The sequence below is a fragment of the Ammospiza caudacuta genome, chromosome 30 (assembly GCF_027887145.1).
Source record: "Ammospiza caudacuta isolate bAmmCau1 chromosome 30, bAmmCau1.pri, whole genome shotgun sequence".
NCBI classification, from domain to species: Eukaryota; Metazoa; Chordata; class Aves; order Passeriformes; family Passerellidae; genus Ammospiza; species Ammospiza caudacuta.
Window position 1 is genome coordinate 5527818 of NC_080622.1, and position 21070 is coordinate 5548887.

Sequence of the window (21070 nt, forward strand, 5' to 3'; positions counted from 1 at the left end):
TTTTTGTGTTTTTCGGGATGGCAGAAGCTGCTTTGGGGTTGATTTTTTTTTTCCTTTTATTTTGGATTTTTATTCCCAGTTTTTCTGACTTTTTCCAAGCAGGAATGGGGGGAGTTTCCCCTCCCCTTTTCCCTGCGGGTGGATGGATGGAAAAAGGGTGGGAAAAAACTGGGAAAAATCAGGTGGAATCAGCCATTCCCAAAAATCCCCCAGGCCGGGTGTAAATATAGAGAAGAAATTAAAGTTTCTATGAGATTTAGAATGAAAAAAATTCCCCCCAAAAAAAAAAAAAAAAAAAAAAAAACCAAACAAACTATGGAAAAACGGCTTTGGACCCACGGTTTTCAGCATTTCAGTGCCTTGAGCTGGACTGGGGGGTGGAGGGAGGGAGGGGCTGGAATTTCGGGGTTGGAGCTCTGGAATTTTGGGGATGTTCCCCCTGGAATTTCGGGAATGTTCTCCCCTGGACTTCTGGGGTTGGACTGCTGGAATTTCAGGGATGTTCCCCCCTGCAATTTCTGCGTTGGAGCCCTGGAATTTTGCGGTTGGACCCCTTAATTTCAGGGATGCTCCCCCCCGGAATTCCAGGAATGTTCCCCCCGGTATTCCAGGGATTTCGGGAATGTTCCCCCCGGTATTCCGGGGCTGTTCCCCGGGGGTTTTGGGGATTTTTTGGGAATGTGCTGACGGAAAGCCGCGGGCTCGGGAGGCTCTCAGGAATTCTTTATTCTGTAGGAATCGATTCCATTAAACTCCAGTGGTTTCACCCTCTGTGCCCGGCCCGGCTCCCCCGGAATTCCCGGGAAAACCCCGGGAACGGGAATGGGGACGGGGGAGGGGCTCAGGGCTCCGCTGCATCCCCGAATTTTGGTCCTGCCCCCCAAAAAAGGGGCTTGGGAAGGGTTGGGGTCCCCCTGTCCCCTCCCCGTGTCCGTCTGTCCCCTCCCTGTCCCCAGAGCCCCCTCACCCTTCCCCGGGGCTTGAAAAACCAAATTTTGGGGTTTTGTAATGCTAAAAATTAAAAAAAAAAAAAAAAAAAAAGGGACATTGAGGGGACGTGGGTGGGGGGGGGACACAGGGACAGAGGGGACACGGAGGGGACATTGGGGGGGACACAAAGGGGGGACACTGGGGACACCGAGGGGACACGGGGGGGACACGGGGACAATGGGGGGACAATGGGGGGACAATGGGGACGCTCCAAGTGTCCCCATCAGGCCAGGCCTGGGGGGAGGGGGAGGGAAATTCCAGGAAATTTCCCTTCCCTGGGAAGCTCCGGATCCTCCCTGATTCGGGATTCGGGATTTGGGGTCGGGACCGGGCCCCCAAAGCCCCCCCCCATCGTGTGTCCGACACTCCAGCCCGGATTCCCGGCTGGAATTTCCCGGGAAAGGGGGGAGGGGGGTCCCAGCCCCACCGGGCATTCCCCACCTGGAACCCACCCCGGGTGTCCCAGAGGAGGGAAGGACCCCACGGGGCCGGGAATTCCGGGAATTTCTGGATTTTGGGATTCCCAGCCTTCAGGAGACCCCTCCCCATTCCCTCCCCGCACATTCCATGGGACTGGGGGCGAATTCCAGGGAATCCCAAGCAGAGCAAAGGGGGAGCTGCCCCCATCCCCATCCCTGCCCCGTTCCCGCCGTTCTTCCCGGTTTTTCCATGGAATTCTGTCCCATCTCTCAGCAGAGTCCAGGCCCGGGAGCAGCCCCAGCTCCGAGGCCGCTTTTCCCCAGGGAGCAGAACCGGGAAGTTTGGAATTCTCCCATTCCTTCCTGGGGGGGAGGGAAATTATTTCTTTTTGTTTTTCCGGGAATTTTTTTTTCCGGGGAATTTTTTTGTTGTTTTTTTGTTGTTTTGTTTTTCCTTCAGCCCGGGCGGGCCCGCGGGGTTTCACATGATGCCGTTGGTGAGGTACTGGAAGCCGTCGTAGAGCTTGGTGGTGATGGATCTCATGGAGCCGTCCACCATCTGCTCCACCAGCAGCTGCAGCTGCTCCTCCGTCAGGTTCATGTGGAAACGCTCCTTGAGGTGCCGGATGGTGGAGGAGCCGTGGAAGCAGGGCAGCTGCGAGCCTGGAAACGGGGAAAAAACGGGGGAAAATGGGAAAAATCTGCAGCTGCGAGCCTGGAAAATGGGGAAAAAATGGGGGGAAATGGGAAAAACGGCAGCTGAGAGAATGAAAAATCAGGAAAAATGGGAAACAGGGCAGCTGGGAGACAGGAAAAATGAAAAAACCTGGGAATCTGGGAGCTGAGAGACCGGAAAAATAGGAAAAATTGGGGTGGGAATGTTGGGAATCTGGGTCTGGAATGGGGGCAGAGGGATGGGGGAGCTGCGAGCCTGGGCAATGGAAATCCGGGTTGGGATGAGGGGAAAAGGGATTTGGGATCCTGGGCAATGGAAATCCGGGATGGGATGAGGCCTGGAACGGGGAATGCTCTTGGAGGAGCAGGTCTGGGACGGAATTCCGGGATTCCCACCTTGCTGCATGATCTCCACGATCTGCACCACCTTGTCCATGTGCTTGCGGGCGGCGATCAGCCCCTGCAGCATCAGCATCTTGTAGTAGTTGAACATGTCCCCGTCCAGGCCGCCCATCACCTGCGGGACACGGAACGGGGCTCGGGAATGGCCGGGAATGGCCTGGAATGGCCTGGGAACCCCTGGATCCCCCCTGAATTCCCTGGAGCCCCCCGGATCCCCCCGATCCCCCCCGATCCCCACTCACGTCCACGAACTCGGTGGTCAGTTTGAAGGCCGAGGTCTCGAAGCCGAGGTTCCGGGGGGAGCTGCTCAGGATGAACCCAAAGTCGATGTGGATGATGTGGCCCTCGGCGTCCAGCAGGATGTTCCCGTTGTGCCTGCAGGGATCCCAGCAAATTCAGAGAAATCCCATTGAAATTAAAAAAAACTTCCAATAAAAGTCACATTAAAATTGTGTTAAAATCTCGAAAATCCCATGAAATGCCCTCGGCGTCCAGCAGGATGTTCCCGTTGTGCCTGCGGGGAATTCTGGGAATTAATTAATGATGTTAATTACCTGCCCTTGATCTGCAGCAGGTAGCAGACCAGGCTGTACCCATCAGACCCCAATCATTAATTAATTAATGATGTTAATTACCTGTCCTTGACCTGCAGCAGGTAGCAGACCAGGCTGTACCCATCAGACCCCAATCATTAATTAATTAATGATGTTAATTACCTGTCCTTGACCTGCAGCAGGTAGCAGACCAGGCTGTACCCATCAGACCCCAATCATTAATTAATTAATGATGTTAATTACCTGTCCTTGACCTGCAGCAGGTAGCAGACCAGGCTGTACCCATCAGACCCCAATCATTAATTAATTAATGATGTTAATTACCTGTCCTTGACCTGCAGCAGGTAGCACACCAGGCTGTACCCATCAGACCCCAATCATTAATTAATTAATGATGTTAATTACCTGTCCTTGACCTGCAGCAGGTAGCAGACCAGGCTGTACCCATCAGACCCCAATCATTAATTAATTAATGATGTTAATTACCTGTCCTTGACCTGCAGCAGGTAGCAGACCAGGCTGTACCCCGCGCAGCTCCTGACGAAGTTCCTCTGGGCGCACAGGAAGCTCTCGCTGTTGCTGGGGCCGTGCTCCTGCCGCAGGTACTGCAGCAGCGACAGCTGCGACTGCTTCTTGATCTGGTGCAGGGACACGGCGCTGAGCACGGGCTCGATCATCCCGCTGTCGGCCGAGATCACCAGGATCTTGTAGGGCCGGATCCAGAGCGGGACGCGCTCCTGCTCCCAGATCCACTGCGGGGAAAAACCGAGAAAATCACAAAAATCTAATAAAATCCCATAAAATCTGACTGAACCCGCTCCTGCTCCCAGATCCACTGCGGGGACGGAAATGGGGTAAATCACAGTAAAATCCCATAAAATCTGACTGGAATGGGGCCAGCACCCCCTCCTGCTCCCAGATCCACTGCGGGGAAAAACCAGAGAAAATCCCATAAAATCGCAATAAAATCCCGATAAAACCCCATAAAATCTGACTGGAACGGGGCCGGGACCTGTTCCTGCTCCCAGATCCACTGCGGGGAGGGAAATACAGTGAAAATCCACAAAAATCCTGATAAAATCCCGATAAAATCCCATAAAATCTGAGAGAAATGGGGCCAGCACCCATTCCTGCTCCCAGATCCACTGTAGGGAGAGAAATCCAGTGAAAATCCCATAAAATCCCCACAAAATCCCATAAAATCCATAAAATAAAAAAAAATTCCCATTGAAATCACAAAATATAACCCCCCCCCCAATTAAAATTCCATAAAATGCCATTAAAACCCTGTGAAAATCACAAATCCCACACGGATGTGGGTGTTTTTGAGAGTTCCTTGGGAATTCTTCAGGAATTGCCTCACCTGGAGCTGCTTGAGCACCTGGAACGCCAGCAGCTCCTGCCGCAGGTCATCGCCGCACTTGACGATGACGGAGAGGAGGCGCCAAGAGGGCAGATGCCCGTAGGGAGAGGCCTCCCGGATCCTCCTGGGGGGAAAAACGGGAAAAACGGGAAAAACGGGATCGTCCCGGAGCTCCCGGCTGGGAGAAACTCCGGGAATTCCCGGGAATTGTCCTCATGCCAGCCCATCCCATCCCATCCCAGTAAAATCTCACTAAACCCCATGAAATTCCATTAAAATCCCATCAAAACCACATAAAAAAAAAAACAAATCCCATTCAAATCCCATGAAATGGCATTAAAATCATAAAATTCCATGCAATTCTATTAAAATCCCATCAGAATCCCATTAAAATATCGAATCCCATTAAAATCACATAAAATGCCATTAAAATCTCCATAAAAGTCCATGAAATCCCATTAAAACTATCAAATCTCATTAAAATCCCATTAAAACTATCAAACCCCATTAAAATAACATAAAATGCCATTAAAATCATAAATTTCCATTAAATGCCATTAAAATCCCATCAAAATCACATTAAAACTACCAAATCCCATTAAAATCTCGTGGAAGTCCATGAAATTCCATTAAAATCACGTTAAAAATATCAAATAGCAATAAAGTCCCATCAAATCCCATTAAAATCATTAAATTCCATGAAATTCCATTAAAATCCCATCAAAATACCATCAAAACTATCAAATCCCATTAAAATCCCATAAAATGCCACTAAAATCCCATTAAAACTACCAAATCCCATAAAATGCCATTAAAATCTCATTAAAATATGAAGTCCCTTAAAAATCATATCAAATGCCATAAAAAAATCTCATAAAAGTCCATGAAATTCCATTAAAATCCCACCAAAACCCCATAAAAATATCAAATCCCATTAAAATCCCACCAAAATCCCATTAGAATCCCATCAGGACAGGGATGCCGGATCCCGGCGCTCCCACGGGGGCTCCCGGGCACGGTTTTCCTTGGAACAATTCCCGGGCCAATCCCATTCCCCACCTGACTTTCTCCTGCCAGGGCTCCTTGAGGGCCACGGCCGAGGGGTCCTCGGGGTCCCTGCGGAAGGCGGTGGGCGTGTGCGCCAGCTGCTCCGACAGACGCCGCCTGAGGAACGACGGCAACGATGGCCTTTCGTCAGGGAAAATGCCTGCTTTCCTGCTCCGGGGAGTGCCGGAATTCCGGGCTTTCGTCAGGGAAAATGCCTGCTTTCCTGCTCCGGGGAGTGCCGGAATTCCGGGCTTTCGTCAGGGAAAATGCCTGCTTTCCTGCTCTGGGGAGTGCCGGAATTCCGGGCTTTCGTCAGGGAAAATGCCTGCTTTCCTGCTCCGGGGAGTGCCGGAATTCCGGGCTTTCATGAGGGAAAATGCCTGCTTTCCTGCTCCGGGGAGTGCCGGAATTCCGGGGTTTCATGAGGGAAAATGCCTGCTTTCCTGCTCCGGGGAGTGCCGGAATTCCGGGCTTTCGTCAGGGAAAATGCCTGCTTTCCTGCTCCGGGGAGTGCCGGAATTCCGGGCTTTCATGAGGGAAAATGCCTGCTTTCCTGCTCCGGGGAGTGCCGGAATTCCGGGGTTTCATGAGGGAAATCCCTGGAGCTTGGCTCTGGGCAATGTCAGAATTCCAGGGTTTTGATGAGGGGAAAGTTCCTGCGTTTTTGCTCTGGGGAATGTCAGAACTCTGGGGTTTGATCCCGGAAAAGTCCTGGATTTTTGTTTTGGGGAATGTCAGAATTCCAGGATTTTATCAAGGAAAATGCCTGCATTTTGGCTCTGGGGAATGCCGGAATTCCAGGGTTTTTATGAGGGAAAACACCTGGATTTTTGCTCTGAGGAATATCAGAATCCCAGGATTTTTATGAGGGAAAATGCCTGCATTTTTGCTCTGGGGAGTATAAGAATTCCAGGATTTTCATGAGGGAAAATTCCTGCATTTTTGCTCCGGGGAATGCCAGAATGCCAGAGTTTGTATCAGGGGAAAATCCTGGATTTTTGTTTTCGAGAATGTTGGAATTCTGGGATTTTTATGAAGGAAAATTCCTGGATTTTTGCTTTGGGGAGTATCAGAATTCCAGGATTTTTATGAGGAAAAATGCCTGGATTTTTGCTCTGGGGACTGTCAGAATTACAGGATTTTTATGAGGGAAAATTTCTGGAGTTTTGCTCTGGGGAATGTCAGAGTTCTGGGATTTTTATGAGGGAAAATTCCTGCATTTTTTCTTTGGGGATGTTAGAATTCTAGTATTTTTATGAGGAAAAATGCCTGGATTTTTGCTCTGGGGACTGTCAGAATCCAGGATTTTTATGAGGGAAAATTCCCAGATTTTTGCTTTGGGGAATGTCAGAATCACAGGATTCTTATGATGGAAAATTCCTGCATTTTTGCTCTGGGGAGTCCCAGAATTCCGGAATTTTTATGAGGGAAATCTCCTGGAGTTTTGCTCTGGGCGTTGTCAGAACTCGGGGGGGTTTTATGAGGGAAAATTCCTGCATTTTTGCTCTGGGGAATGTCAGAGTTCCGTGTTTTTTTGCGGGAGAATTCCCGTTTTTCCCGGAGCTCACCGGATGTCCCCGGCCGCGATGAAGACGGGCTCCCGGCTCTCCTGGCTGGTGATGGAATCCACGGAAAACTGGGAGATGTTGTCGCAGCTGTTGGTGTGCATCTCGGGGAGCTGCGGGAACCCCGGGAAAACCCCACAGAATCCCATCAAACCCCACAGAACTCCATGAAACCCCACAGAATCCCAGGAAAACCCCACAGAATCCCATGAAATTCCATCAAATCCCACTGAGATCCCATCAAATCCCATTAAAACCCCATAAAATCTCTTAAAATCCAACAGAATCCCATAAAATGCCATAAAAACAAAAAAAAAAATCCCATAAAATGCCATGAAATGCCATTATAATCCCATCAAATCCAACTGAAATCCCGTAAAATCCCACAATATCTCATAAAACCCCATAGAACCCCATTCAAACTCCACAAAACTCTATAAAACCCCATGAAATCCCATTTTTAGGGGGGGCCCAGAATGACAATCCCACATGGAACCCCCAGGGACACCCTGGGGACACCTTGGGGACACCACGGTGTCCAGAACCTTCCGGAAACCCCCATTCCCAGCATTCCCACCATCCTGGTGCCACCGTGGTGAGCGGAATCTTCTGGAAACCCCCATTCCCAGCATTCCCACCATCCTGGTGCCACCGTGGTGAGCGGAATCTTCTGGAAACCCCCATTCCCAGCATTCCCACCTCCATGGGGACACCCTGGGGACACCTTGGGGACACCCCGGTAACCAGAACCTTCCGGAAAGCGCCGTTCCCAGCGCTCGCACCTCGACCTGCAGCTCGCCGATGTCGTCCACGGACCAGGCCTCGTCGTCGTTGTCGTAGTTGGGCACGGTGCTGAAGCTGCCGGCGCGGTGCTCGGGGCCCATGCCGCATTCCGGAAGGTTCTCGGCCGAGCGCGTGCTGCGGATCCGGTTCTCGGGGATGCGCGCGGGGACGCTGGCCGTGTCGAAGTTGTCGCACTCCAGGACCTCCACGTAGATCAGGTAGGGAGCCTGGGGACAGCGGCGATGGGGGTGAGGGACGGCCCGGGGCGCCCCCGGGGCTCTTTTGGGGGAAAATCCCTGGGTTTGGTGGGAAGGGAGGAAATGGGATCCCTGTGCAGATCCCAGAGGGAACACGGAGGCTCTCGGGGCTTTGGGCCCAATTCCAGCTGTGCCAGCACTGCCAATACTGCAAGTGACAGCTCCAGTTCTTCCACCATTCCCAGGCCATCCCACATCCCAATTCCCATCCCAAATCCCCTTTCCCATCCCAAATCCCCTTTCCCATCCCACATCCCAAACTTTCCCATCCCGAATCCCCAATTTCCCACTCCCACGTCCCAGACCTTGTCCTTGGAGTTGAGCACCACGGCCTGGGAGTGCGGCACGCGCACCACGTGGTGCTCGAAGGCGGCCGTGGGCAGCCAGGCGCGCGCGGGCAGTTTGTGGTTGAGCAGCGACAGCTCCGAGATGAGGCGCTGCGTCTTCTGCTCCTTGGTGGGCAGCGTGGCCAGGCGCTTCCCGATGGCCATCAGGGACTTGATGAACTCCCGCTCCGGAGCCAGCCGGGCCGGCTGCGGGATCCGGGGGGAAAACGGGGGAAAAAAGGGGGGAAAAGGGAGGCGGTGTCACCTTCTCCACTGGGAAACGCCTTCATCCCATCCCATCCCATCCCATCCCTTTCTTTTCCTTTCCCCACAGTGAAACACCTTCATCCCATTCCTTTCCTTTCCTTTCCTTTCCTTTCCTTTCCTTTCCTTTCCTTTCCTTTCCTTTCCTTTCCTTTCCTTTCCTTTCCTTTCCTTTCCTTTCCTTTCCTTTCCTTTCCTTTCCTTTCCATGGGATCTTCCCACCCCTCTCTTTTCCTTGCTGTTCGCATCCTGGACTGGCTGGACAAGGCTTGGGATTAAAAATTAAAAGTTGGGGAAAACAGGAGGAAAATGGAGGGTGATGGCTTGTGGTGGTTTTCCAGGGAGGAAAAGGGAGGCGGTGTCACCTTCTCCACAGGGAAACGCCTTCATCCCATCCCATCCCATCCCATCTCATCCCACGGGATCTTTCCACCCCTCACTTTTCCCTGTTCTTCCCATCCCAGATTGGCTGGACAAGACTTGGGATGAAAAACCAGAAGTTGAGGAAAACAGGGGAGGAAATAGTGGCGGTTTTCCAGTGGGATCCTTTTCCTGCTTTTCCCTTTTCCTTCCTCCCTGCCCTTCCCTTTTCCCGCTCCGGAGCCAGCCCCGCTGGCTGAAAAAGGATCTGGATAAAAATAAAAACTTTGGGGAAAAAGGAGGAAAATGGAAGCGATGTCGGTGATGTTTCACTGGGACCAAATTCCTGCCCTTCCCTTTTCCCACCCTTCCCTTTTCCCTTCTCGGATCCCGGAGATCTGGGAATCCCGTCCTTCCCCCAGCAGAGCAGGATCCCGGGGCCTTTTCCTTCCCCCCGAATTCCAGAGCCAACGTTCCCAGCGGGATCTCCCAGTCCCACTGGATTCCCGGGATTTGGGAGGAATGCCCAAATTGCCCCTCCCAATCCAACAATCCCCAAGGGATTTGGGATTCCCCTCGGGCTGCAGCAGCCCCCCCCTCCCCGCATCGATCCCAAATTCCCACTCCACATTCCCACGCTCGGGAATAACCCAGGGCTGATTTTCGGGATCCCCCGACCATGCTGGAAACGGCGCATGCAGAAAGCCACGGGAACGGGGGAGCAACGGAAAACACCGGGAAAATTGGGAATTCCGCAGAGCGAGAGGGAAGGATTGGGGAAATCTGGGAGAGGAGGACGGGGAGGGGCATTCCCGGCTGGGAACCCGCTGGGTTTGTAGTCCACGGCCAAAAATTCCCTCGGGAATTCCGGGATAACGCTCGGCCGCCCTGCCCCAACCCGGCTCCAGGCACGGGATAAATATTCCAGAGGTTCCCGAAATTCCTTCAGCTCTGCACGGAGTGAATCCCATCCCTGCAAACCCGGGATATCCCATGGATTCCCGCGGAATTCCGGCGGCTCTGACATTCCCGCTCCTCCCATCCAGGCTTTCCGTGGGCGCTGTCCCCTCGGAACACCAGGAAATGCTTCACCCAGCGGAATGTCCCAAGGAATTCAGGAATCTGGGATCAACCCAGGATCCCTCTGGATCAGCCTCACCCCGGTCCAGAGCAGCTCCTGGATTTTCCAGGACTTTCCAGGGATCCCAAAACGCTCCCCAAGGATCCTCTCCCAGCCTCAGGAACATTCCGGCCGTGCCGGATCCGTTCGGAGCCTCTGGAATTCTGGGTCCGGTGGGAACCTTGGAGATCCTGGATCTTACACACCCATGGGGGCTGGGAAATTCCATCCCATTCCAGAGGGAAAATTCCTCCTCATCCCATTCCAAAGGAGAATTTTCCTCTTCATCCCATCCCATTCCAGAGTGGAATTCTCCTCATCCCATTCCAAAGGGAAATTCCAGAGGGAATCTTCCTCTTCCTCATCCCATTCCAGAGGGGAATTCTCCTCTTCTTCCCATTCCAAAGGGAAATCCCAGAGGGAATTTTCCTCCTCATCCCATTCCTCATCCCAGCATTCCCAAGGATCCTTCCCACTCCAGCAGAACATTCCATAGGGAAGGAGGAATTATCCCTGTTTCCCGTTGATTCCCAAAAAAAACCCTGGAGGGGAGGAGCCGATGGCAGGGCTGGGAGGAGCAGGAATGGGTGGAAATCAAGGAATTCCTGGAATTTTGGGCGGGAATTTGGGGCTTGGAGCTCATCCCAAGCATTGTGTTATCCCTAAAAACAGTGGGATTTAGGATGAGCCTGAAATTTGGGATCAAATCCCAACAGAATTCCCAAATCCAGGCGTGGGAATGATCCCTGGGAATCCCCAGCAGGATCAGAGCTGGGTTGGAATCCAGGAATTCCCAGAAAAGCCCCCCCCCCCCCCCCCCCCCCCCCCAAATCATGGAATTCTTCCCAAACTCCCCGTGCTGGAGGAAATCATGGACTACACATTCCCACCGGGAATCCTGGTGGGAAAAGAGGGAAAGATTCCAAAAAAAAACAATGGAAAAAAACGGGAAAAGGGTTCATTCAGGAGAGAAAAATCAGGGATAACGCCAGGATTTGATTGGAATTTTCATGGGAAAAAAAAAGGAATTGAGAGAATGGAATCGAGGAATGATTGGTGGGGGAAAAAAACATGGAAAAAAAAAGCAAATCAATTCAATCCCATCCGGCCGAGAATTTTGGGAGCCAAATTCCAAGGGAAAACAAAAACAGCATTTCCTCTTCCACCTGCAGCAGAAAAGCAGGAAAAGCGGGAATTCCCTCATTCCCAGATGGGATTTCCCTGGATTTTATCCAACCAGAAGGGATTTTCCCAGAATTCCCACTCCGAGGAAACGATGCCGGGATTTTTTTGGGGTTTTTTTTTTTTTTTTTTTGGGAATATCTGGGCAATGCTGGGAAATTCCAGAGGGGTGGAATGGAGGAAATGCTGCGGCGGGAAGAGGGAGCCTCCGGAAAACGGGATCGGAACTTACGGGAGCCAGGGATTTATCCAGGCTTTCCGTACTCGAGGAGAATTCCTGGGAAAAGCAGGAAAAGGGGATTTGGGGCAGTTTTTTGGGGGAATGTTTTCCATAGGGAAGAGGGGAAGGAGCAGGGAAAAGGGGGGAGAAAAAGCAGAGTTTAGCTCCAGGTGCACCTCCAGCGATTCCCAGGTTGTTTTGGTCCCATCCTCTTGGAATCACCAGGAGAATTCCGGGAAGGAAAATCCCTCGGGTCTCAAGGGGGATGGGATCAAAGCAGAGCAGATCCGAGCGCTGGATTCCCGGGATTCTCCCGGATTTCCTCCTCTCTGGGAGCCCAGAAGGACCAGGATGGATCCAGCTCCGAATTCCTGGGATTTCTGATCCCTTTTCCACCACCAAATCCACGTTTTTTTCCTTCCCTGGCTTGCGGTTTATCCCGAATTTCAGCACATCAAACGAATCCCACGGAAACGATCCCGAAAGTTCCCAAAATCCCAATTTTTGAGGCCCTTTTTACCATGGAGAAATTCCTGATTTATCCCAAGTTTTCCTGCCATTCCCACATCTCCCTCCAAGCTCCATCCCAAATATCCCAAGATTCCAGCGCTTGGAGTCCCTCAATTCATGGTTTTTTTCCTGAAAGGGGTCCTATGGAGCTTCATCCCATAAAAACCAGGAATTTTGGGGCTAAAATTCCCAAAAATTCCAAAAAAAATGGACACAACCAGGTTTGGACCCCACCTGGAGGGAAAACTGGTGGGAAATGACCCCAAAGTTCACCAGGGGAGGGAAAATTTGGGATGATTTCCCGTCAATTTTCCCTTCCCTGATGAATTTCGGGACCATTTCCCATCAATTTTCTGTGGAATTCCTGGATTCCAGAGGGAGAAGCCCCCGGCGCTTCCAAGGACTCTGGGATTTCTGAGGGACAGTCGGGAGGGGGCTGGAGCCTCCCTGGGTTTGTGCTTTCCCAGCTTTTTCGGGATCGTTTCCAGGACTTTCCTCATCCATAATTTATGGAAAGGCTCCGGTTCCCGCCTCCTCCTTTTCCATATTAAAAATTCATCCCAGTGGGAACGGCCCCGGATTTTTCCGGGGTGTTTTGATCCCGAATCCGACCTGGAAAATTCCTTCCCCATCCTTCCTTCCACCCTCATCCCAATTCCCAGAGCTTGGAACAATCCTTGGCTCCTTCCAAGGCTTCCCAGTGGAATTCCCAGCGGAATCAAACCTTGGATTTCTGACCCATTTCCCAGGAATTCCAGGGAATTCCCAGCCATTCCCAGTTTCCCTGGGGTGCGTTCCACCCCCTGGAGGATTCGTTTTTCCCGGATTTGGGAAGCGCCGCTCCCAAAATCTGCTTCCAGCACCAGCTCGGGGGCTCCTTTCCCGTCTGGAATTCCCAGCTCATCCTGGGATCAGCCCTGGAGCACAACCCCAATCCCAGAGGAGCCGTGGGATGAATCCCAAGGCACAACCACGGGATCTTCCCAGTTCCCTGAGCCTTGGAGCACAACCCCAGCTCTGGAAGAGCTCTGGGATGAATCCCAAGGAACAACCACGGGATTTTCCCAACACACCAATCCTTGGAGCAGAGCCCCACAGAATTCCCTCAGGAACATCCCAGACTTTACCTCTTATTCCTCACTCTCCACCTTGGGATGGCTGGCTGAGCCTTGCAGCTCAATTCCAACCCCAAAGGAGCTCTGGGATGAATCCCAAGGCACTTCCACCTCCCTGGATCAGCTCTGGGATGAATCCAGGACCACGGGATTTTCTGAACAAGCTCAATCCTTGGAGCTCAACCCCACAGAATCCCCTCAGGAACATCCCAGACTTTACCTCTTATTCCTCACTCTCCACCTTGGGATGGCTGGCTGAGCCTTGCAGCTCGATCCCAACCCCACAGTGGCTCTTCCCTCAGAATTTCCTGAGGAACACCCCAGGCCTCACCTCTGACCTTGAGATGTCTGGCTGAGCCTTGCAGCTCAGTCCCAGCCCCTCAAAGTTCCCTGAGGAACACCCCAGGGCTCACCTCCTCCTCGCTCTCCACCTTGGGGTTGAAGCTGAGCCTTGCAGCTCAGTCCCAGCCCCTCAGAATTCCCTGAGGAACACCCCAGGGCTCACCTCCTCCTCGCTCTCCACCTTGGGGTTGCTGGCCGTGCGCTTCAGGTTGCTGCTGAGGCTGATGGACACCGTGGCGTCCGACTTGGACCTCTGGTGAGTCCGTTTGGAGGGGGACAGCCCCGTGTCGGCCCCAGCCAGGGCGGCGCCCAGCTCCCTCCTCCTGCCCGCCGGCTTCAGCTCGTCGGAGAGGATGAGCCTGCGGAGCTTGGTGCCGCGCGAGTGGCGCTGCGTGGAGATGTGCATGTCCGACGAGTAGGCGCCCAGCAGCAGCGCGCACTGCAGCGAGAAGTCGATGCTCTGGCGGCAGCGGTGCACGATGTAGGGCTTGATGGCGTCGCCCACGTCCTCGTCCATGTGGATGTACATGTTGAGCAGCTGCGGCAGGTAGAAGTCCACCTCCTCGTGGCGGAAGCAGAAGAGGCGGTTGCCGATGTAGGCCTGCACGCCGGGCTCCTTGGAGTTGTACAGGTAGGAGATGGCCATGGAGATGTCGAAGAGCTTGGACTCAAAGAGGCGCAGCAGCCACGACTGCTTGGCCTGGTTCTGGTGGCGCCGCCGCGCCGTCCTGGCCGCGGCCGAGCCCTCCTCGTCCTCCTCCTCCTGGATGCGCGGCGCCTCGTCCAGGCAGCGCACGGGGCAGCTCTGCCCGTTGGGCACGGGCTGGCAGCCGTGCAGCCGCTGCACCTTCTGCAGCACCTCCTCGCACGCCCGCTGCGCCACCTCGGCGTCGATGAGCGCCAGCTCGCCCACGCCCTCCGTGATGACGCCCAGGGGAGAAGCGCCCGGCTCCGGGGGGCTCCGCGCGGCCGCTGGGTCGCCCATGGCGGAGCAGGGGCCGCGCGGCTCAGAGCTGGGGAGAAACAGGGAGAAAATGGGGTTAAATCGGGGGAAAATGGGATTTGGGATGGGATTCAACAGGAGGAACGGAGCAGGGGCCGCGCGGCTCAGAGCTGGGGAAACACGGGGAGAAAATGGGGTTAAATCGGGGGAAAATGGGATCTGGAGTGAGATTGAACAGGAGGAACGGAGCAGGAGCTGCGCGGCTCAGAGCTGGAGAAACACGGGGAGAAAATGGGGTTAAATCGGGGGAAAATGGGATTTGGGATGGGATTCAACAGGAGGAACAGACCAGGGGCTGCGCGGCTCAGAGCTGGGAAGAAACGGGGGGAAAATGGGGTTAAACTGGGAAAAATTGGGATCAGGGGTGGGATTTGGGGTGGGATTCAACAGCAAGAGTAGTGGGGCGGCTGCAGGACTCAGTGATGGGGAAAAACAGGAAAAAATTTGGATTAAATTAGGAAAAAATTGGGATTAAGGATGGAAATCAAGAGGAGGAGCAGCAGAGGGCTCAAAATTGGGGGAAATTGGGAAAAAATGGGAAAAAAGGGGGTTGGGGTGGGATTTGGGATGGAACTCAAGAGGACAAGCAGTGGAGGGGCTGCAGGACTCAATGAGGGGGAAAAACAGGGAAAAAATTTGGATTGGGGATGGTATTCAAGGGGAGAAACCCAGGATACACGTGAAGGGAAGATGGACATTAATTTTTTCCCTGTTAAATAAAGGATTTTTCCCTGTTAATTTCAGATTTTTCCCTGCTATTTTAAGGATTAGTTTTATCCCTTTATTTTTCCACCTCCCAAAGAAAGGAGGGAAAAAGCCCTCAGGAATTTTCCTTAAATATTCCAAGTGAGTCAAACCAAGGTCACCTGCCAGATACCACTTCTCTTTTTTTTTTTCCCTCTTCTTTTCCTGTTTTTTTCTCACTTCTTCTCCAAGAAATCCCAGATGCCCAAATCCTGATCAAAGCCTGAGAGTTTGGCTCTGTTCCCCCATTCCCGGCACTCCAAATCCCACATTCCTGACATTTTTGAGGCTGTTAGATCCCAAAAACCCCATGAGAGACAGAAAAAATCCCTGCCGCTCCCATTTCTCAACGAATCCCAAAAAAATGGGGGTGGAAATTCAGGATTCCACACTTCCCCACAGTTGCCACCCCTGTTTTTCCACAAATCCCAGATTTTCCTCCTCTATCCCACTCCCAAATCCTGACATGGCTCCAACCCAGAAACTCCAGGGATCCCAACCCAAAAATTCCAGGGATCCCCTCCCTTCCCAACACGCTGGGCTCATCCCAAAACAACACATCCAAAGCTTTTCCCTCTTCCCAGAAACGCCTCAGGATTCCAAAGCCTGGAGCAATCCCACAGTCCTGGAACTGCCTCCTCCCATGGATCACACTCCGTACACAAATCCCCACTTTTTGAGGTTTTCCAAGTTTTTGTTTTTCCCAAAGGTTGGGAAATAAACTGGAAAAAGGCAGGGGGCAAAAAAGGCAGGATAAAAAAATCAGGAATCCACATCCCCACCTGGATGCCAAGGGCGGCTCCCGGGCTGATCCCAGCATGGACCCTGAACCGTGGGACCATAAATTACCCAGGAAATCTGGAGCAGGGATGGCCCAAGAAACCAGGAACAGAAATCTGGCAGGAAATTCAGGCACAGCCCTGAAATCCCACTCAGAATTCCAAGGAAGAAATCCAGGACTGATTTCAGCAGATCCACGGGATCCACACCAGGAACGACTCCAAAACCTCAAAAAATTCTTCCAGCACCATGAAAATAAAAGCTGGAAAATCCCCTTTTCCACCCAGTTATTCCCTCCCGGATTCCAGGGAAGTGAAGGGAATAAAAAAAGGAGGGATTAAACGAAATTATTTCTCATTACTCAACTTCCCACCAACTCCAGCCGAAGTTTTCCAGGGACAACATTCCCGAGAGGATGAGCGACCCCCGCCAATCCAAATTTTACACAACCCATGGAACTTCAGAGGGGATTTTGGGCAATTCCAACGCTCCCAGCGGCCCCAGATGGCCCCGGGAGGGATGAGGGGGGAAAGGCTGGCGAATCCCCCTGAGGAACAGCGGCTGGAAACGGCTCTGGAAGGGGAATTGCGCCACTTCCCCCGCGGGGAGCGGGGCCCCGGCAGCGATTCCCGGGAAGAGGGACGGGAAAGGGCTTCGGGAGAGGTACCTGGAGCGATCCCATCCCGCGAGGCTCCGCTCGGCCGGCCCGGCCCTGCGACCGGCGCGGGCGGCTCATCCCGGGCACCGGCGGCGGCTGCTGCGGGGAGAGAGAGGCGGAAAAACACCGGGGATCAGCACCGAGCCGGGAAAAGGCCAAACCCGGCCCCGCTCCTGCGCCACGGAGCCGGCCGAGCAGCAGCAGCAGGAGGAGGAGGAGGAGGCGAGGCCGGACGCGGCCGCGGAACCGCCGGGGGGACCGGGCTGAGGGGGCGGAGGAGGCCGCGGCGGGGCCGGCGGGGCCAAACTCACCTCGGCGGAGCGGGGAGGAGCGGCGCGGCGGGGAGAGGCGCGGAGGGGCCGGCAGGGGCCGGTGGAGCGGCCGGAGCGGGGCCGGGAACGGGGGGCCGGCCGGAGTGGAGCGGGGCCGGTGCAGCCTCGCCAGGCCCGGCCCGGCGCCGCCTCACGGGGCTGAGCGCCCACAGCGCCCCCTGGCGGGCCGGAGGCGCGGGAAAGGGGCGGGGGTCTGCTGCCGGGGGCGTGGTTTGGGTATTTATATGAGCGTGGGGGCGTGGTCTAAGCACTAATATGAACAGTGGGGCGGGATCTGCCATAGGAATAGGGGCGTGACTTACAGCGCCAGGGGGCGTGGTCTACACGTCGGATGCGGAAGAGAGCGCTGTTTACGTACATATATGGTTAAAGAGGCGTGGTCTCGCTGTGTTTGGGGGCGTGGTCCCGGTAGGGAAGCAGCCCAAGGCGCCCCGCGGGTTCCGCGTTAACCAAAATCGGCGATTTCGGGGCAAAATCGCCTCGGATGTCGCTGTCACCACCCGGGGCGGGTGGGACGGGTTGTCCCCCCTCTTGTCAGCGTCCTCTTCCACTGCGCCGTGTCCCCTTCCTGCTCCCAGTGTCCCCTCCCCATTGCCAATGTCCCCTCCCAGGGCCAATGTCCCCTCCCCATTGCCAATGTCCCCTCCCCGCTCCCAATGTCACCTTCCCAGTGCCAATGTCCCCTCCCAGTGCCAATGTCCCCTCCCCAGTGCCAATGTCCCCTCCCCAGTGTCAGTGTCCCCTCCCGGTGCCAGTGTCCCCTCCCCACTTCCCGTGTCCCCTCCCCACTCCCTGTGTCTCTTCCCCATTTCCAATGTCCCCTCCCAGTGCCAATGTCCCCTCCCCGCTCCCCGTGTCCCCTCCCCATTGCCAATGTCCCCTCCCCGCTCCCCGTGTCCCCGCCCCGCCCCCAGAGTCCCCTCCCCAGTGCCAGTGTCCCCTCCCGGTGCCCGGGCTCACACACACACAGCCGCACGGCAGTGACTGGTTTTTACTGGTTTTTACTGTTTTTTACTGGTTTTTACTGGTGTGACGCAGGGGACCCCATCCCTGTGCCCGCCCCCGTGTGTCCCTGCGTGTCCCCGAGGGGGGACCCGGCCCGGCTGTGACCGCACTGTGCCAGGGCCGCCGGTGCCACCCTGGTGCCCGTCCTGCCATCCCTGATGACACTGACACGGACGGGAGGGACAGGCCTGTCCCCAGGGGTGGCACTGCCAGGCCTGTCCCCAGGGGTGGCACTGCCCCTAGACGGGCAGTCCCTGACAGGGATGGTGGCACTGCCACTGACCAGTGTGTCCATGACAGGGGGACTGCCAGTGACGTGCCTGCTGTCCCCAAGGGTGGCACTGCCCCTGGATGGGCACTCCCTGACAGGGATGGTGGCACTGCCACCCACTGGCCCGGCCCCAACAGGGAGGGTGGCACTGTCACGGGATGGGCACTCCCTGATGGGGACAGTGGCACCGTCCCTGGGCGGGCACTCCCTGACAGGGACGGTGGCACTGCCACAGGCCAGTGTGTCCCCGAGGGGGAGGATGGCATGGCCGGGCACCCTGGACTCCACGATGGTGGCGGTGACCCTGGGGATGGAGTCCCCAACGAGGACAGTGGCACTGACGAACACAGGCGTGTCCACGATGGTGGCAGTGCCCCGGGACAGGCTGGCCCTGACGGGGACGGTGACACTGCCCAGGATCCTCCTGTCCACCACGGTGCCACTCAGGGTCACCAGCGCGTCCACAATGGCGGCGGTGCCCCGCGACGGGCAGTCCCTGACGGGGAAGGTGGCACTGCCAGCGCCCGCGCTGTCCCCAGCGGTGCCCCAGGCCCAGAAGGGGCTGTCACCCACAGGGACGGTGGCACTGCCGGTGACAGGCGTGTCCACGATGGTGGCAGTGCCCCTGGATAGGCTGTCCCTGACGGGGACAGTGGCACTGCCAGGGACCGGCCTGTCCCCAGGAGTGCCACTGCCCCTGGAGGGACAGTCCCTGCCAGGAGGGGTGCCACTGTCAGTGAGCAGCCTGTCCCCAACGGTGCCACTGTCACTGACCACCCTGTCCCCAGCGGTGCCACTGGCAGTGAGCAGCCTGTCCCCAACGGTGCCACTGTCACTGACCACCCTGTCCCCAACGGTGCCACTGGCAGTGAGCAGCCTGTCCCCAACAGTGCCACCACCACTGACCGGCCTGTCCCCAACAGGGACAGTGGCAGTGGCAGTGACCAGCCTGTCCCCAACAGGGACAGTGGCAGTGCCCTTGGATGGGCTGTCCCTGTCCCTGATGGGGACAGTGGCACTGCCAGAGACTGGCATGTCCCTGACCGTGCCACTGCCCCCAGCTGGGCTGTCCCTGGCAGGGACAGTGGCACTGCTCCTGCCCGGCCTGTCCCCAGGGTCAGGGGCCCTGGGTGACCTGTCCCTCATGGGGACGGTGGCACTGTCCCTCATGGGCATGGTGGCACTGTCCCTGACCAGCCTGAGCCCGCTGCCACTGGCCCTGGGCGACCTGTCCCTGATGGGGACACTGCCCCTGCCTGGCCTGTCCCCGCTGCCATTGTCTCTGGGTGACCTGTCACTGATGGGGACAGTGGCACTGCCCCTGCCCGGCCTGTCCCCACTGCCACTGTCTCTGGGTGACCTGTCCCTGACAGGGATGGTGGCACTGCTCCTCACTGACCTGTCCCCAGGGGTGGCACTGCTCCTCACTGACCTGTCCCCAATGGTGACACTGCCCCTGCCCGGCCTGTCCCCACTGGTGGCACTGCTCCTCACTGACCTGTCCCCAGTGGTGGCACTGCCCCTGCCCAGCCTGTCCCCACTGGTGGCACTGCTCCTCACTGACCTGTCCCCAGTGGTGGCGCTGCCCCTGCCCAGCCTGTCCCCAGGGGTGGCACTGCTCCTCACTGGCCTGTCCCCAACAGCAGTGGCCCTTGGTGAGCTGTCCCTGACAGCGATGGTGGCACTGCCAGACACTGGCTTGTCCCTGATAGGGACAGTGGCACTGCCCCTGGCTGTGCTGTCCCCAGTGGTGGCACTGCCCCTGCCCAGCCTGTCCCCAGGGGTGGCAGTGCCAGGGACTGGCCTGTCCCCAGGGGTGGCAGTGCCCCTGGCTGCGCTGTCCCTGACAGGGATGATGGCCCTGCCACTAACTGGCCTGTCCCCAATGTCACTGGTCCTGGATGAGCTGTCCTTAGCAGGGATGGTGGCACTGCCCCTGGCAGCGCTGTCCCTGACAGGGACAGTGGCACTGCTCCTGACTGACCTGTCCCCAGTGGTGCCACTGGCTCTAGCTGACCTGTCCTTGACAGGGACAGTGGCACTGCCACTGTCTGAGCTGTCCCTGATGGGGACAGTGGCACTGCCCCTGACCAGCCTGTCCCTGATGGTGCCACTGCCCCTGCCTGGCCTGTCCTCGACAGGGACGGTGGCACTGCTCCTGCCTGGCCTGTCCCCAGTGGTGGCACTGTCTCTGGGTGACCTGTCCCTGATGGGGACACTGCCACTGCCCCTGCCTGGCCTGTCCCCAGTGGTGGCACTGCCAGGGACTGGCCTGTCCCCAGTGGTGGCACTGTCTCTGGGTGATCTGTCCCTGCCGGGGACACTGCCACTGCCACTGCCCCTGCCTGGCCTGTCCCTGACAGGGACAGTGGCACTGCTCCGGCCTGGCCTGTCCCCACTGGTGGCACTGCCTCTGCCCGGCCTGTCCCCGCTGCCACTATCTCTGGGTGACCTGTCACTGATGGGGACAGTGGCACTGCCCCTGCCCGGCCTGTCCCCACTGCCACTGTCTCTGGGTGACCTGTCCCTGACAGGGATGGTGGCACTGCTCCTCACTGACCTGTCCCCAGTGGTGGCACTGCCCCTGCTCAGCCTGTCCCCTGTGGTGGCACTGCTCCTGGAGCTGTCCCTGACAGGGACAGTGGCACTGCCAGTCACCAGTTTGACCCCAGTGCCACTGCCCCTTGGTGAGCTGTCCCTCCTAGGGACAGTGGCACTGCCACGGACTGGCTTGTCCCTGACAGGGATGGTGGCACTGCCACTGACTGACCTGTCCCCAATGG

The 21070-nt window shown here is 56.0% G+C and overlaps 1 protein-coding gene across 3 annotated transcripts; it reads right to left on the bottom strand.

The window, feature by feature from the left end:
* Positions 1 to 1055: 1055 nt before the first annotated feature.
* PI4KB (phosphatidylinositol 4-kinase beta) lies at positions 1056 to 17138 on the bottom strand. Of its 3 annotated transcripts, none has more exons than XM_058821573.1 (12): positions 16991 to 17138; positions 16689 to 16778; positions 13658 to 14507; positions 8361 to 8588; positions 7798 to 8025; positions 7019 to 7128; positions 5463 to 5567; positions 4404 to 4527; positions 3527 to 3792; positions 2729 to 2861; positions 2481 to 2601; positions 1056 to 2072 (listed from the first exon to the last, which is right to left on the bottom strand). In XM_058821573.1, the coding sequence occupies exons 3-12, from the start codon at positions 14477 to 14479 to the stop codon at positions 1891 to 1893; spliced, it is 2319 nt and encodes a 772-aa protein (XP_058677556.1). In that variant the 5' UTR covers positions 14480 to 14507; positions 16689 to 16778; positions 16991 to 17138; the 3' UTR covers positions 1056 to 1890. The 3 variants fall into 3 exon arrangements, with proteins under 3 accessions (XP_058677556.1, XP_058677557.1, XP_058677558.1); XM_058821574.1 differs by having other exon boundaries at positions 16689 to 16775; positions 16991 to 17056; XM_058821575.1 differs by lacking the exons at positions 13658 to 14507; positions 16689 to 16778; positions 16991 to 17138 and adding an exon at positions 13566 to 13587.
* Between the last annotated feature and the right edge of the window lie 3932 nt (positions 17139 to 21070).

Bases quoted from the DNA above. Each gene is read 5' to 3' on its own strand.
- PI4KB (XM_058821573.1), bottom strand. From the start codon at position 14,479: ATGGGCGACCCAGCGGCCGCGCGGAGCCCCCCGGAGCCGGGCGCTTCT. The intron at 8,589-13,657 runs GTGAGCCCTGGG...CGGATCCCGCAG, and splicing joins AGGTGGAGAGCGAGGAGGAG to CCGGCCCGGCTGGCTCCGGA. The intron at 2,602-2,728 runs GTGAGTGGGGAT...CGTGTCCCGCAG, and splicing joins TGACCACCGAGTTCGTGGAC to GTGATGGGCGGCCTGGACGG.